General features: G+C 38.4%; 1 protein-coding gene across 4 annotated transcripts in view; it reads left to right on the top strand.

The window, feature by feature from the left end:
• Window positions 1-8,394: 8,394 nt before the first annotated feature.
• Window positions 8,395-14,144, top strand: part of LOC116254078 (probable LRR receptor-like serine/threonine-protein kinase At1g51810) — a 103,928-nt gene continuing 98,178 nt past the window's right edge. The window contains exons 1-8 of one of the 4 annotated variants that reach the window (XM_031629149.2): window positions 8,395-8,563; window positions 8,890-9,415; window positions 9,754-10,244; window positions 11,588-11,720; window positions 11,928-11,996; window positions 12,080-12,151; window positions 13,376-13,447; window positions 13,708-13,907. In XM_031629149.2, the coding sequence (XP_031485009.1) occupies window positions 8,428-8,563; window positions 8,890-9,415; window positions 9,754-10,244; window positions 11,588-11,720; window positions 11,928-11,996; window positions 12,080-12,151; window positions 13,376-13,447; window positions 13,708-13,907 (1,699 nt within the window). In that variant the 5' untranslated portion in view covers window positions 8,395-8,427. The remainder of the gene's footprint in view (window positions 8,564-8,889; window positions 9,416-9,753; window positions 10,245-11,587; window positions 11,721-11,927; window positions 11,997-12,079; window positions 12,152-13,375; window positions 13,448-13,707; window positions 13,908-14,144) is intronic. The other 3 variants (XM_031629148.2, XM_050077883.1, XM_050077882.1) reach the window with 3 other exon arrangements.

The raw sequence follows: 14,144 nt of genomic DNA, 5'->3' as shown, positions 1-14,144 counted from the left end.
CATGATTTGAAACACGCTTATCAGACTGTAACATCCAGGTGTGCTAAATATGTTAGATTTTTTCATGCCTGAGTTTCTTGAATGGATTTTGAGCTTTAATCTTAACTCATAACACATGCTCCCTTGTTAGCGGGCCATAACATATGACAAAATTTAACAGGCCAGTGTACGGGGTGGGCATCAATGTTGTAACATTGTCACTCAAAGCAGAAGTGCTCCAAATTTTAAATTTCAAGTAAGTTTCAGATAAAGAATACTAGGAATATAATTGATTCCAATGGCAAGGTCTACGTAGCTTTGAGGGGGCCCATGCGCTTAAGACTGAAGGAGAGCAGTCGTATGGATCAGGTAATGAACACCGCAAGCCTCGCAGTCGGAGACTTCCACCACCGTGAGCACAACCAGGTGAAGGTCACCTCCGCCTCAAGTGTATTTTTATCAGTGATTAATGTTTCTCCCCTCCCGGACAAACGCGTCAGTGTCCCTTACATTGTCTCCACTCTCCCTTGACGGCGACAGCATTGTCTTGCAGTGAACTCGTCAACCGAAGGAGAGACTAATTGTATGGATCAGGTAATGAACACCGCAAACCTCGCAGTCGGAGACTCCCACCACCCTGGGCGACAGAGAACAACCAGGTCAAGGCCACCTCTACCTCAGGAGTACTTTCATCAGTCATTAATGTTTCTCCTCTCCCGGACAAACGCGTCAGTGTCCCTTACATTGTCTCCACTCTACCTGAAAGGCGACAGCATTGTCCTGCAGTGAACTCGTCAACCGCCGTGAAAGATGGAACACAATCAAGTCAAGGTCTCTTCCGCATCAGTACTCTACTCTTTTAAGCGATTAATGATGCCAAGTATCAAGTGAAAAACACTTGGTGACCCCATGCACGAACGATTCCGGGTAAGGCATGTCAACCGTTTTTTTTTCCCGTTTAATGTTTACTTAGGCCAAACCTCCTTTACATAAAATTTTCATGGTCACATTCTTTAATGTTTCAAGACACGGACGGACCTATAGTTATAGTTTGGTGGCAAGGACAACTGCTCTAGGAGACTTGTCTTGTCTTAGAACAAGTGTCTTAAGAACAAAAAATCCTTATTCATTTGAAGAAGCTATAATTTTGTCTAACCTTTGTTTATAAGGCAACTTGTCTTCTTTATCATTTGTATTAATGAGTAGACCAATAAGTTTAGTCTTTAGAACAAGTGTCTTAAGAAAAAATAATCCTTGTCCATATGGACAAGCTGTAATGTTGTCTAACGTTTGTTTATAAGGACAAAATTTTCAACTTGTCGTGTCTCTGTTGTTTGCATTAATGAATAGGCGAACAAGTTTAATACATGTTTTGCATTTTTTTTATATTTATATGTTTCTTTCTCTCTCTCCAAAACACATGATAAAACAAATGAAAGATATATAAACTAATAAAAATATTTTTTTTCTCAATAAAACTTCACATATGACAAAGGAAAATATTTTGAAAAGCATATAAATAATGCAAACAAATAAAAGTATTCACTCTCGTTTTCTTTTTCTGTTTCTATGCATGAGGAACTTAAAATCAACATATAATGAAAAATCAAATAAAATATGTAAAAAAAAAATCTAAGTTAACAAAAAATACTTTCCCTCTTGCTCTTTCCGTCCCTACAAATACATGCAACCTAAAATATACTGACCAACAAAATACTCCGTCTTTTTTTCATTCTTGTTCTCTTTTTTTATCTCTCTCTCAAATATAAATGACATAAAATCCATATATTATAAAGAATAACATCAACCAATTATAAAGAATACAAAAACATAACTAAAGAGTAAACTTAAAATTTGCTAGATATAAACCATATAAAAATGTTTAGAATGTTTTTAAAAATAGCTAAACGTACATATCATGATAGTTATTGACAAAAAAAAAAAAAACTTTCAAATTCTTCGTTGAAGTACATGACTTGAAAATGATGACGATCGCATTTGACAAAGCGGCGACCAACAGCCATAAAATAATGCTCGTTATACACAACAAAACATGGTAGCGATACAAGATTCGAAACTTGAATCCCTTGAGTGAGTTACAGACAATTTTCTTGAAACCTGTTACAAGTCTCAACCGACGGATTTGTAGGTGACAAAAGCAACGGTTTTTTTACCAAAATAGATGAAAGAGGCTGGTAATGCAAGTAAAAGTTAAGGAAAAACTATTCCAATATTTCCTTGACGTTCTTCATTCGTAGGCAACTACAGCTTTCGACGAATTGATCTCCAATATTTCCTTGAACGTTAGCCTTCAAGGTTTACTTCTCCATGAGTTTTCAGATCAGATCAAATCAATCAGATCCAGATCGTGTTGTTTCAATCACGAGGAACGAACTGAGAGCAATTATTGATGAAACATTGGCAGTACCCTTTTCCAATTAAATATAAAAATACATGGTCGTGGTTGAAGTTTCATCCGGCAATACAATGTGGTTCCCACCAGATAGAGTTGAATTTTCAGCAATCTTGAATTTTCGTAAGGAAACAATAGATGAAAGAGACTTGTAATGCAAGTAAAAGTTAAGGAAAAACTATTCCAATATTTCCTTGACGTTCTTCATTCGTAGGCAACTACAGCGTTCGACGAATTGATCTCCAATATTTCCTTGAACGGTTGTCTTCAAGGTTTTCTTCTCCATGAGTTTTCAGATCAGATCAAAACAATCCTATCAAGATGGTGTTGTTTCAATTACGAGGAACGAACTGAGAGCAATTATTGATGAAACATTGGCAGTACCCTTTTCCAATTAAATATAGAAATACATGCTCGTGGTTGAAGTTTCTTCGGCAATACAATGTGGTTCCCACCAGTGTACAGTTGAATTTTCAGCAATCTTGAATTTTCGTTAGGAAACAACAATGATACATTATTAATTTGTAACAGATAGACAAGAAAGTTTAAATGTTGGGGGACCCCGCATGGTTGTTAGATAATCAATAATATTTTGCTAAAAGCATGATAAATCTTTAGAAAAAGTACCATGAATCATTTACTATAAATCATCATTAATGGTTTTATAGCGGCAGCTTTTTAGCAATAGTAGATTTCTTATTTTTTGTTATCTAATCTACCAGATGTTGGGTTTGAAAAAATAAAAAATCCGCTATTGCTAAAAATCTGCCGCTATAAAACCATCAATGATGGTTTATAGTATTGCATCGGTATCTGCCAAGGGATGGTGGATAAATTTTTACCTGCAATTGAGAAAAGCCTTGAAAAACGGAGACGCTGCGTCAGTTTTTAACGACATATTGAAAAAAATCCATCAAACATTCGACTGCCGATATTTGAGCATATACTCACATATACGTATACTGAAATCCCACGGCCATTCATCCATCTGGCCACACACATATATCCGGAAGCGAAGTGGGCTGGATGCATCCCGATGGCTGGAGACCCTTTGATTTAAATTTTAAAATATCTTTATTTGCAATCTAAATATGATCTTAAGGATGGGTTGATGCAAGATATATACTAAGTTGAACATTTTGTTAGACTTTAATGGTGATTTTATAGTAAGAGAAAACGGACGGCACCCATGATATCATAATAAAAAACCAACATTTCAACCTGAGTCAAAGAGCATGTTCTTTTTTAACAAAAGATCAAAGGTCTGGTTTATATATATATATATATATATATATATATATATATATATAAAGAGAAAAAGAAATGAACCAATAAAATGGGAACGCATACAAAATTTGGGAACAATAAATGTCCTCAAGATACAAGACCAAACCGCAAAAACAAAATAAAAGAATAAAATATACAAGGCAGTAACACAATAAAACAAAATAAGAGGGACAGAGATATAGTGGATAGGCAGAATGACAGAGTCACCCAACAGCAAACGAAAGACGGTGCCGTAGCTGAATAGCAAGGTAGACATCTCCCTGCATAAGCCGTGCCACATAATTCGACAGTGAGAAAGTGCCCCTAAAAACTATGTTGTTGTGCTTTTTCCAAATGAGCCACAACTTCCACGACCTCAGGAAAAAAGTAAGTAGGAGAAAAGACAAAAGAAGAAAAGAAGGCAAATGGAAGGTTTATATCACCACGCCTGGGTGACCCGTGTACCGGTACTAGTACTTTGGTACGGAGAAAGCGGTGGTACGTTTGGATCTGGTTTCGAGTTGAAACCAGATCCAAACCATGTTTTAATACCAAAAAATAAAACCTAACATTATGCCCGAAGCTCGTCTTCTTCTCCGGTTCTCCTTCACGCTGGGTGTAGACCGTTGAGAGAAGGAGAGGTGGTCCTCTTCATTGGTCGAGTCAAAAACGCAGGCGGCTATTTCCCCTTTGTAATCACCTCCTTCCTTCCCCTTTCCTGTTCTCGATTCCTGCATTTCCCTCTTTTTTCTGTGAATCTTCTGAATCCAGGCGGGCTGCGACACTTCCATATGCTGTATTTCCTGCATTTTCCCTCTTTTTTCCAGCTACATATACTGTATATTTCCAGACTACATTTTTTCCCACATCATGACGACTCTCCTATGATAAGGAACTTTATTAGTTTTGTGGGTTCCTCCATAATCATTTCGAAATTTATAATTTTTTTTAATTAAAAATTTAATATTATCGCATTAAAGAAACCCGTACCCCTATCATGATTTGCAAAACGGCGTACCCGTACCTATTTTCTCTTTCTCGTACCACCATCCGTACCTGCACCTCGATGACATAGTAGAAGGTGAGTTTGAAAGGGTAGAGCAAATGAAGGTGATGTAGAGGCAAAGAAAGAGAGAGAGTGTGTGAAGACGAAGTGGAAAATCAAAGGTACAAAAAGTTCAACAAAAAAGAAAAACAAATTGTCAATGCCAAAAAGGAAAAAAAAAAAAAAAAAAGGTAAGGAGAGTGGGACGTGGAAATCAAAGGCAGAGTTCATAAGGTGGTGGCCAATGTACAAAGCTAAGTGGCCAAGGCTCTGGAGTAGTTACGAGATGTCGGTTAAAAAGAGCCGATTGTTTCACTCTCCGAAATCTGCGTTGTTGCAGAGATAAGAGCACCATGTTATGTGCATTAAGTCCCTGCATGAGCATCATCCCAAATCTGCGTCGTACCAGAACCAGAATTACCATTATTATCCCTGCATGTAGCATAAGTCCGAACAAGAAAATTCAGGAGCGTTTGTTTAAAATTAGTTTTTAAAAGATACCAACATGTAAATGACAAAAATTATTCTGAAATATTAATATTGTTCTATTGTGACAATTTCTTCTGGCACGTATCTCCGCCCCTAGTCCATGTCTTCCCCGTACAATGGCTATTGGGATCTGACTTAATTCTGGATGCGAGCGTGGCATTCTTGGAGGCAGAAATTGAAGGCCAACTATACTAAAAATCGGGTCCCCAAGGTTGAGTCGTCATCCTCATACAAAAGGTCGAATCCCTGGGAACTGAATAGGGGACAATACTTATACACGCCACCTGACTCAACCAGTTGTGCTACTCATTATTCGGTAGGCAGAGAGATTATTTGGTAGAGAGAGGGAGAGACAGCTCTACATGCCACCTGGTCAGACTAGTTGCACTATCCATTGGAGAGAGAGTTATACATGCCACCTGACTGGACCAGTTGCACTACTCAAATAGATGCAACAAAGCAAACATTTACATCAGCAAGGAATACAGTGAGAGACCAGTTCTAGTTTCAAAAAAATAGAGAGAGTAGGCACACTGAGGTGATCAATTTGTTCAAAGGCACAAACAGTACAAACTACCGTGTAAACATAAGCAAACGTGGGCTCCCAAGGCCATGAGGTTTTGTCTTGACCCACGAATGTTAGTGCAAATGGACTTTGGCTGTTAAAGAAAGAATCAATGTCAAAAAATCTTAGTACCATCATCTTGGGATTTTTGCAAGTTTAGGGTGCGCTTGGATGACACCTTTAAATAGTCCTAGAAATCGGGCCAGGCACCCAATGAATACCCGGTATCCAGCTTAATCGGGAGCTTGAAAAAATCGGTTTAGGCTAGCCTAATAACTTTTAATTTTTTTTATTATTAATAATATATATTTTATTATTAAAAATATATTTTTTATACAAAAAATTTAATTTATATTTAAAAAATGTATTTTTATTTTGCAGGGCCCGAACTGGGTCCGAACTCATGTTTCAGGCATCGGGCCCGTTATCGAATTATGGGGAGCATCCCTGGTTTATATGGCAGAAATGAAGCGAACGAGTGCAGTGCTGTCCGGGGCAAGGCACACACTGACCGTGTTAGCCACAGCCCAGTAGGCCATCCCATACCCTATCAGATCCAGATCCATTGAAGTCTCAACGTCTGCCCACTTTAGGAGCAGAAAGGAAGGTGACAGTGCCAGGTGATCGTACTTACCATACTGGAAGATGGCAATGACTACGATTTTATACCCGAGTAAAGACAGGGATTGTGTAGCAATCCGTGTTTCCATCAGAGAAGTAACGGATGGTGGACAGGATTGGAGCATCTGGGCTCGTAAACCGCAGGATCCTGATTGAATGAATTGATAGTCCCCTACCCAGTAATTCTCTTTCGAGTCAGTGGAATGATCAGTTGCCCACATGCTATGCTTGATGCCTGCCCCTGAAGAAAGAGAAGTAAACATGACCGCAAAGATCGGGCATAATTATATAATAATTGAAAGAGGACAAAATGGTTTAATTGGCAAACAGTATGTAACAATTCTATAAAAATGGTCTAAAGATTGTGATATATTCATGAAAAAGCGTGTTATTAATTTGCACTAATTTTTGAGGTAGATTTATGAAATAGTTACAAACAGTTCCCAATCAACAAAAGCATGGCCGGGTATATATATATCATTTTTCTCACAAGCCAAACCATAAAAAGAAGATGTATCCATAATCTAGATGTACAAACAGAACTATATGAAGAACAAAGATCAATCGTCCGTCAAAACTTTCAAGCCCGTAAAGTCTTGTCTATACATCGAGAATTAACGTTCTTTTAGTCCATCATATAGTTTTTCTCACTTCCATGCAAATCTCAGCATCTAACTCCCATTTAGTTTATTTGTTTAGATTAGAAAAACATTCTTTTCTGTTACTGACCAAATGAAATTAATTTTCCAAATTCAGGTTACCTAGAAGAAGATGAACATATACGATTAATTTATGAAAAAAAAAGAGACTGTAACATCCAGGTGTGCTGAATATGTTAGATTTCTTCATGCCTGAGTTTCTTGAATGCATTTTGGGGTTTATTTTTAACTCACAACACATGCTTCCTTGTTAGGGGGCCATAACAGTGAACAAAATTTAACAGGCCAGTGCACGGAATGGGCGTCAATGTCGTCACGCGGTCACACAAACGAAAGTGCCCCAAATTTTACTTTTCAAGAAAAATTCAAATAAAGAATACTAAGAGTATAATTGATTCCAATGGCAAGGTCTAGGAAGCTTTGGGCGGACCCATGCGCTTAAGTCCAAAGGAGAGTAGTTGCACCGGATCAGGTCATGAAGACCTCAAGCCTCGCAGTCGGAGACTTCCACCACCGTGGGCACAACCAGGTCAAGGTCCCCGTTATTTCTCCTCTCCCGGACAAACGCGTCAGTGTCCCTTGCATTGTCTCCACTCTACCTTGATGGCGAGAGCATTGTCTTGCAAAGAACTCGTCAACCGCCGTGGACGACGGAGCACAACCAAGTCAAGGTCTTCTCCTCGGCAGTACTCTACTCTTTTAAGCGATTAATATGCCCGACTGTGCCAAGTATCAAGTGAAAAATACTTCAAGTAATGCAAAGCATAGTTGCATTTCTGAGCTGTATGATCGCTCCCATTAATATGGGTGGTCCCTACCACTATCTTGAATTTTCTACATTATGAACTTGTAATAGACACGTAGGAAAATTTAAATGTGCGGGATGTCGCATAGTTGTTAGATAGTTAAAAATTATTAATATTCACTAAGTGCATTACAAATATTAACTACCATGAACCGTTCCTGTACTGTAAATCATCACTAATGGTCCTCTCGTGGGAACTTCTTAGAAATAACGGACCTTTTTTCTTAGTAGTCTGGACAACACCCAGCATTGGTAGATTTGAACTCTCTCTCTCTCTCTCTCTCTCTCGCTATATATATATATATATATATAAGATGGGGTTGTGATTAATCAAGCCCCCACGTATATAAAAAATTGAAATCTGCTGAGGGTTAGCCAGGTCAACCTGGCCCATGGGGTGAGGAAGAAGGTGGGAAAGAACATATGGGAAGGACGAATAAGAATAATTAAACGAAGACTTCAATTATTGACGGCGGTGACTTTGCAATCTTCTTTGAAAAACGTCATTAGGTTTCGTGCCTAAGGACAGCTTCTGATCGGGATTCTTTATAGTCTCCATCTCCAGGCAAAGTTCACCCAAGAAAAATGGGTGGCTCAGCGTCTGTAGTCTCCTTATTATGGGAAATTGCGCCGATCGAGCACCGTTTCAAGAGGGCAAGTTCGCTCGTCCTTCCTGGGTTATGCATTGCAATACAAGTTTTCTGCGGATTTGCTGAACCACGTAAGTGCTCGCTTGATCTAACCTTGTGCTTGTTCTGTTTATTGTTAATAAAAGAAATGGGCATTCCTACATGTATAGCCCGAATACGTGGTCTTAGTTTTTCCTCCAGGAATAACATCAAGCACAAGTATCTGATTGGTTAACTTTTCCTACATATTTGAAACTAACAATTTTCCAAAGGGACAAGTTTTTGGAGATTGATAGCTATCATACTGGGGCGCCAGAATTTGTTTTATATCAAGTAATTTTAGACCCATTCCGATCGTAAATGATGCTCTTTATGCATTATAACCGGGGAGTTTCCTAATTAATTTGTTTCCTGCCAGTGTTCTTGAGCATTGACTGTGGAGGAATGGACAACCACACCGACCGTTTGGGCATCAATTGGGTCGTCGACGACGGTTACATTAAGACAGGGAAAGCTGCCCAAGTCCAGAATCTTGACGTATACGGGAAAGAGCTCAGCAGCCTCCGCTACTTTCCCTCCCAAAAGAAGAGCTGCTATGTGATATCGGGGGTAGCCACGGGCAAGAAACACATGGTTCGGGCTACTTTCTTCTATGGCAACTACGACAAGAAGTCATGGCCACCGTCCTTCGATCTGCAATTTGATGGGAACTCTTGGATGAAAGTGAACACTTCATCCAGTGAGGGCCAATATTTTGAAGTAATATATGCACCGAAAAGAGAGAAGATCAGCGTCTGTGTCGTTCAGACGTCGCCCGACCAGATAACCTTCATCTCCAGTCTTGAAATCAGGGAACTTGAAACGAGCATGTACGAGACGAACGACAAAGAAGATGTTCTTCTGCGGATAAGCAGGACAGCCTTGGGAGCGGCGAAATTCGTAAGGTAAGAGTGAAAGATAAACTGGGAGGAGCTCGGGTTTGAGGTATAACCTATTCGACCAAGTTGGTGTATGTCAGCCCGATTTAACAAGTTAAAAGAAACGCAACTTTTTAACTTTTATTTCATGCAACTTTTTAACTTTTATTTCATAACATTTACGGCTTTGAAATAAATTAGAGAGCAGTGGAATCATGATTCGTGTTAACTTTGCTTTTTTCAATTGCTTTTGCATATTTCGTCTTACCAAAAAAATAATTTTCAGTATGTTTCCGAAGTCACAACCAATTCATGTAATTGACATGGTAAAGACCGTTTAACTTTCAGTTGTGATCAATTGGCAGGTACCCGGATGACCCTTATGATCGTTATTGGCATCCAAGTAGTGAGATCGACGGCGTAGTAACTGTGGGGAGAGATAACATCAGCTTCATAAAAAACTTCACGGATATTCCGGGACTGGCATTAGTCCATGCGATAACACCAGCGTCGAGCAATGCGACGACACTGGCACTCCCATCGTCGTGGATGGATTTGGAAGATGACACATATTACTACAATTTCTATTTCTCGGAAGTGTTAGAGGCAGCTTACCAAAATAAGAGCAGGTCTTTCGATTTCCTTGTTGATGGCGAAAAGCTTAACGACTACGGTTCTATAATCCCACCTTATCAGTCATATTGGAGTAACTACAATCACCGTGGTCGGAGACTGACTGCTGGATCAGTCGTTTCCTTGGTCAACACAGCTAATGCCTCCCTTCCACCAATCCTCAACGCAATGGAAGTTTTCAAGGTCCAGCGAGGACTCGCTAATGGAACCAACGAACAGGATGGTCTCTCTCTCTCTCTCTTTCTCTTCTCACTCATATGAAAATAGTGAAAGCAATCATATTAATTGGATAGCTCATAACTAAAGTACATAGCCTATATGGGTTACATATTTAATATGTAGATAAAATATTACATAACCTGATTTATGAGTTGTTTGATCCACTTAATTCTCGGCTCACAAAGCTGCCATGTGCGAGGTCATACTTCAAAGTCATAGTTGATGTAGTAATTTACCTATGGCACCTTTTCTTTCTTCCGTCCCTCTCATGGCCTTAACATCGAAGTCGGCCTTTATATTAAAGCGGTCCATGTGGATGAATGGAATGTCTTGGTTGTGCCGAAGTTTTCGTTCGCTCCATCATGTTCTTTTGGAATAGACTGTCTTGGTTGAAAATATATTTATCACGGTTCACACCTTTATGGGACATAGGGCAAACTGGAGGGCTTAGGAGCAGCCTCCAGTTCGAAACCCGGTTACACTCCTTGTACGACATGGAAGCTTAGTCTTTGGCTGTCAAAATACATACAATCAATTTTCTCTATAGGGCAGAGGGAAGGATATAATATCTTTTTTTTTTTTTTTGAGGGACACGAAGCATATTTCTCAATATCGTTGCAAGGATGAAACTATAATTTTTAAAACTTTTAAAGGGACAAATAAAAATTTCTAAAAATTGTAACAGATATTTTTTTTTTCTAAAAAAATTCTCTTGAATGCCATGACCCCTGCCTGCCCCTTTAATCGGCTTCCCTTTAAATGAGAAGAGATAGTCGTCGAATTTGAATGTTTGAGTAAAAGTTGGCAGGGAGCTATTTTTGGCTTGAGAATGCCATTTAGAAGCATATAGCAAAAGGAGGGCTTCATCACTAACTTTTACTTTTGCTGGCAACTATAAAGAAGGCGTGTCAACCTTCTTAATTTTGCACGAACAGGCGAGATTTCATTCTCTCTAATTTTGTCCATTGGTTAAGTTGATGGATATATATTTTTACTTTTGGACTTTTTTTTTCTAATTTTAGCTAATATTTTTATTTGAGTTAAAAGGACAGCGATAAATTTTGGCCCCTATATGAGTACTGACTGGCATCTTTACTGCACTGTCACCTCAGAAAAGGACAGGTAATAAGTTCATTGTTTATTTCTTCACTCATTCCCCATCCAAAAGCAAGTGAAAGAGGTAAAATGTTACTTTTAGTTACAAAACCATTGCATATAGGGACATCCCAGATCTTTATGTTTCTGAAAACTTGGTGAATATAGGGATGACAGCCCTTTTGTTCTCAATTCTTTAAACTGCAAGAAATTTGAAAAAAGTTGCCTGTTTCTTGTGGCGATTGTTTGCAGTGAAAGCATTGGAGGTGTTACAAGGTCAATACCAACAACTCCAATCTTGGGCAGGTGATCCATGCCTTCCCGATGGATCCACATGGGATTGGCTCAACTGCAATACTGACGATCCACCACGCATTACTGAACTGTGAGTAGCACATGATCATCGGATCAAAGTACCTTTACTTAATTAATACATATATCTTCCTCCCAGTTGAAACTCGGATGATTATATTGATGATCAATACTTTGGATTCAAGGATACAAATCCTTTTTCTTCCAACTCGCATAAAAAATTAATATTCTCATCTTAAGGCACTTTTGAGTATCTTTCCTGTTTTCTTTGCTGGTTTAGGCACCTTAATGGATCTGGCTTGAACAGCACCCTTCCAGACTTCAGTAGCCTGACTGCACTTGAGATGATGTGAGTAAAGCATAAATATTCTTGGCTCTTTGTTTGCTTAGTTTTATATGGAGTTTCGCTGAATGAGAACTCTGATTTTGCAGTGATCTAAGTAACAACAGCTTGAATGGGCAGATCCCAGAGTTCTTGGGGAGATTTCCTTGGTTGAAACAGCTGTAAGTTTTTATACCAAAAGAAAAACTTCAATAAATTGCCAAAGCTAGTTCAGCTAAAAGTTTTTTTTTTCATTAGTTCAAGTTCAAAAAGTTTTTAGTATAGAAGCCTAGCTCCAGTCTTGGTTGTTTGCCCTCAAAATGTCTTGTGATTGTTCTTTTAATTATATTGAAGCCCCACTAGATAGAGATATCAATGGATCAGATATTTCAGATTGGATATCCTATCAATTGCTTCAGAAACGTCAGATATGAACCGTATTTTGACATCAGATTAAGATATTGAATTGCATTTGGATTTAAGAAATGGCATTCACTCGAGGTTGGACTTAGATATAATTTTAAATAAATATATCCAATTGAATTTGGATTTAGTTGTAAGTAAAAATTCTTTATCGAATATAAATACATTTTAAAACAAATTTTTAGAATATCATAATGTGGTTGTTATTTGGTTGTATGTGTATTTACAAGTCAGCAGACCATATTTGAATTGTACATTTAAAAGTTGGATTCAGCCACAGTTTAAACTTTTTCTTCATTCTTATGGGAATATGAGTATGTGGACATCCAATAATTCAGTCATGATAAAAAGTAATCGACACATTGCCAAACAGAAAAAATGAGCAAAGTAAGGACCCCAAACAGTGTCCATGGTGGAGTACTAGTTGTTACTCTTTGTCACTGTCTGTTAGCTTCTTGTTTCTATAATCTTGACCCCACCCTTTTAAACTTACAATATGACTCAAAACTTGTGACACGAAGCTCACAACCTCAGCTTATTATGTGAAATGGCTTGTCATACATAGTTTAGGCATCTGTGTGGTGTGCCATCTTTGCAACTGATCAGATGAACCGTGATAGCTTAAACACCACTTGACTAAAGCTACCCAAATGAATCCAGTATTAGCATCAAATGGGTGTTCTTTGGTTTGTTGAGCTTGTTGCATAACCCTCTCTATGGGTTCTTAATGAACTAATCACAAGACTTCTTGTGGAATGTTTCTATTGCTCTTTCATGGAGGAAGGAACCCATAAATATGGGCTTAGTTGTTTGCTTTCCAGAGAAAGGTAACCACAGTTTTGTCAATTAGTTATATGGAAATTTCAGTGTGTTGAATCTTCTGTTCCCCCACCTGAGGGCAATCATTCAGTTTCGATCTACAAGCTGCCCTGTTTAATCTCCTTTGGCTATTAGTATGACAAGATTTCCATTGATTGTTGCAGGAACTTGGCAGACAATAATTTCACTGGACCTCTACCCACGTCACTAGCAGGCAACAAGAACCTCATACTAAAGTAAGTAGAATTTTTTTTTTTTTGCAAAAGGAAATGCAGTTGTGACCATATTTTTGTGTATGGTAGAAAGAGGGTGATAAAGGGAACCTAGATAGCTTCTCTAGGCCATCGATAGGCAAACAAGAGATATGATAACTGAAATTGGTTGATGGTATCCCATCCATAGTATACCAAACTAAAAGTATGATATCTATAATTGAGCCGTAGCATTTCATCCATATATAGCATTTTGAATCTCTTTAATTGTCTATTCTTTTTAGTATAAAGGGAAACAACATCACTGAAGAGAATCCAAGTCCACCCGCGACAGATGGCGAAAGAAATTTGAAACCGATCATTATTGGAGTATCACTTGGCTCGATTATCTTATTTCTATTGCTAGTTGGTTGCTTCATCTATGCATGCCTTCGAAGCCAACGTCCTAGAGCATCACCGAATGTTGTATTCGAGAATAATGTAGGTAAGTCATTTTATTTCCAAATGTGCCTCAATATGCTCAAATTAAGTTGATTGCCAATAGCAAATTGCCATAGCTTCCTACCTCAGGAGAGAAGCTCCATTTCTTCCTTGGGAAACCTATGGAAGGTAAGGGAGAGCATCTTGCTCTAATCAAATACTTTTTGCTCCTCAAAGTCTTTCCTAAGGATGTACTTTTTGTATCTTTCGGTACCATGTTTTGCTATTTTTATTTGCCTAG

Source organism: Nymphaea colorata, chromosome 5 (genome assembly GCF_008831285.2).
Source record: "Nymphaea colorata isolate Beijing-Zhang1983 chromosome 5, ASM883128v2, whole genome shotgun sequence".
NCBI classification, from domain to species: Eukaryota; Viridiplantae; Streptophyta; class Magnoliopsida; order Nymphaeales; family Nymphaeaceae; genus Nymphaea; species Nymphaea colorata.
Note: the sequence above shows the minus strand (reverse complement) of the source record. Positions and strands in the feature narration are given on the sequence as shown.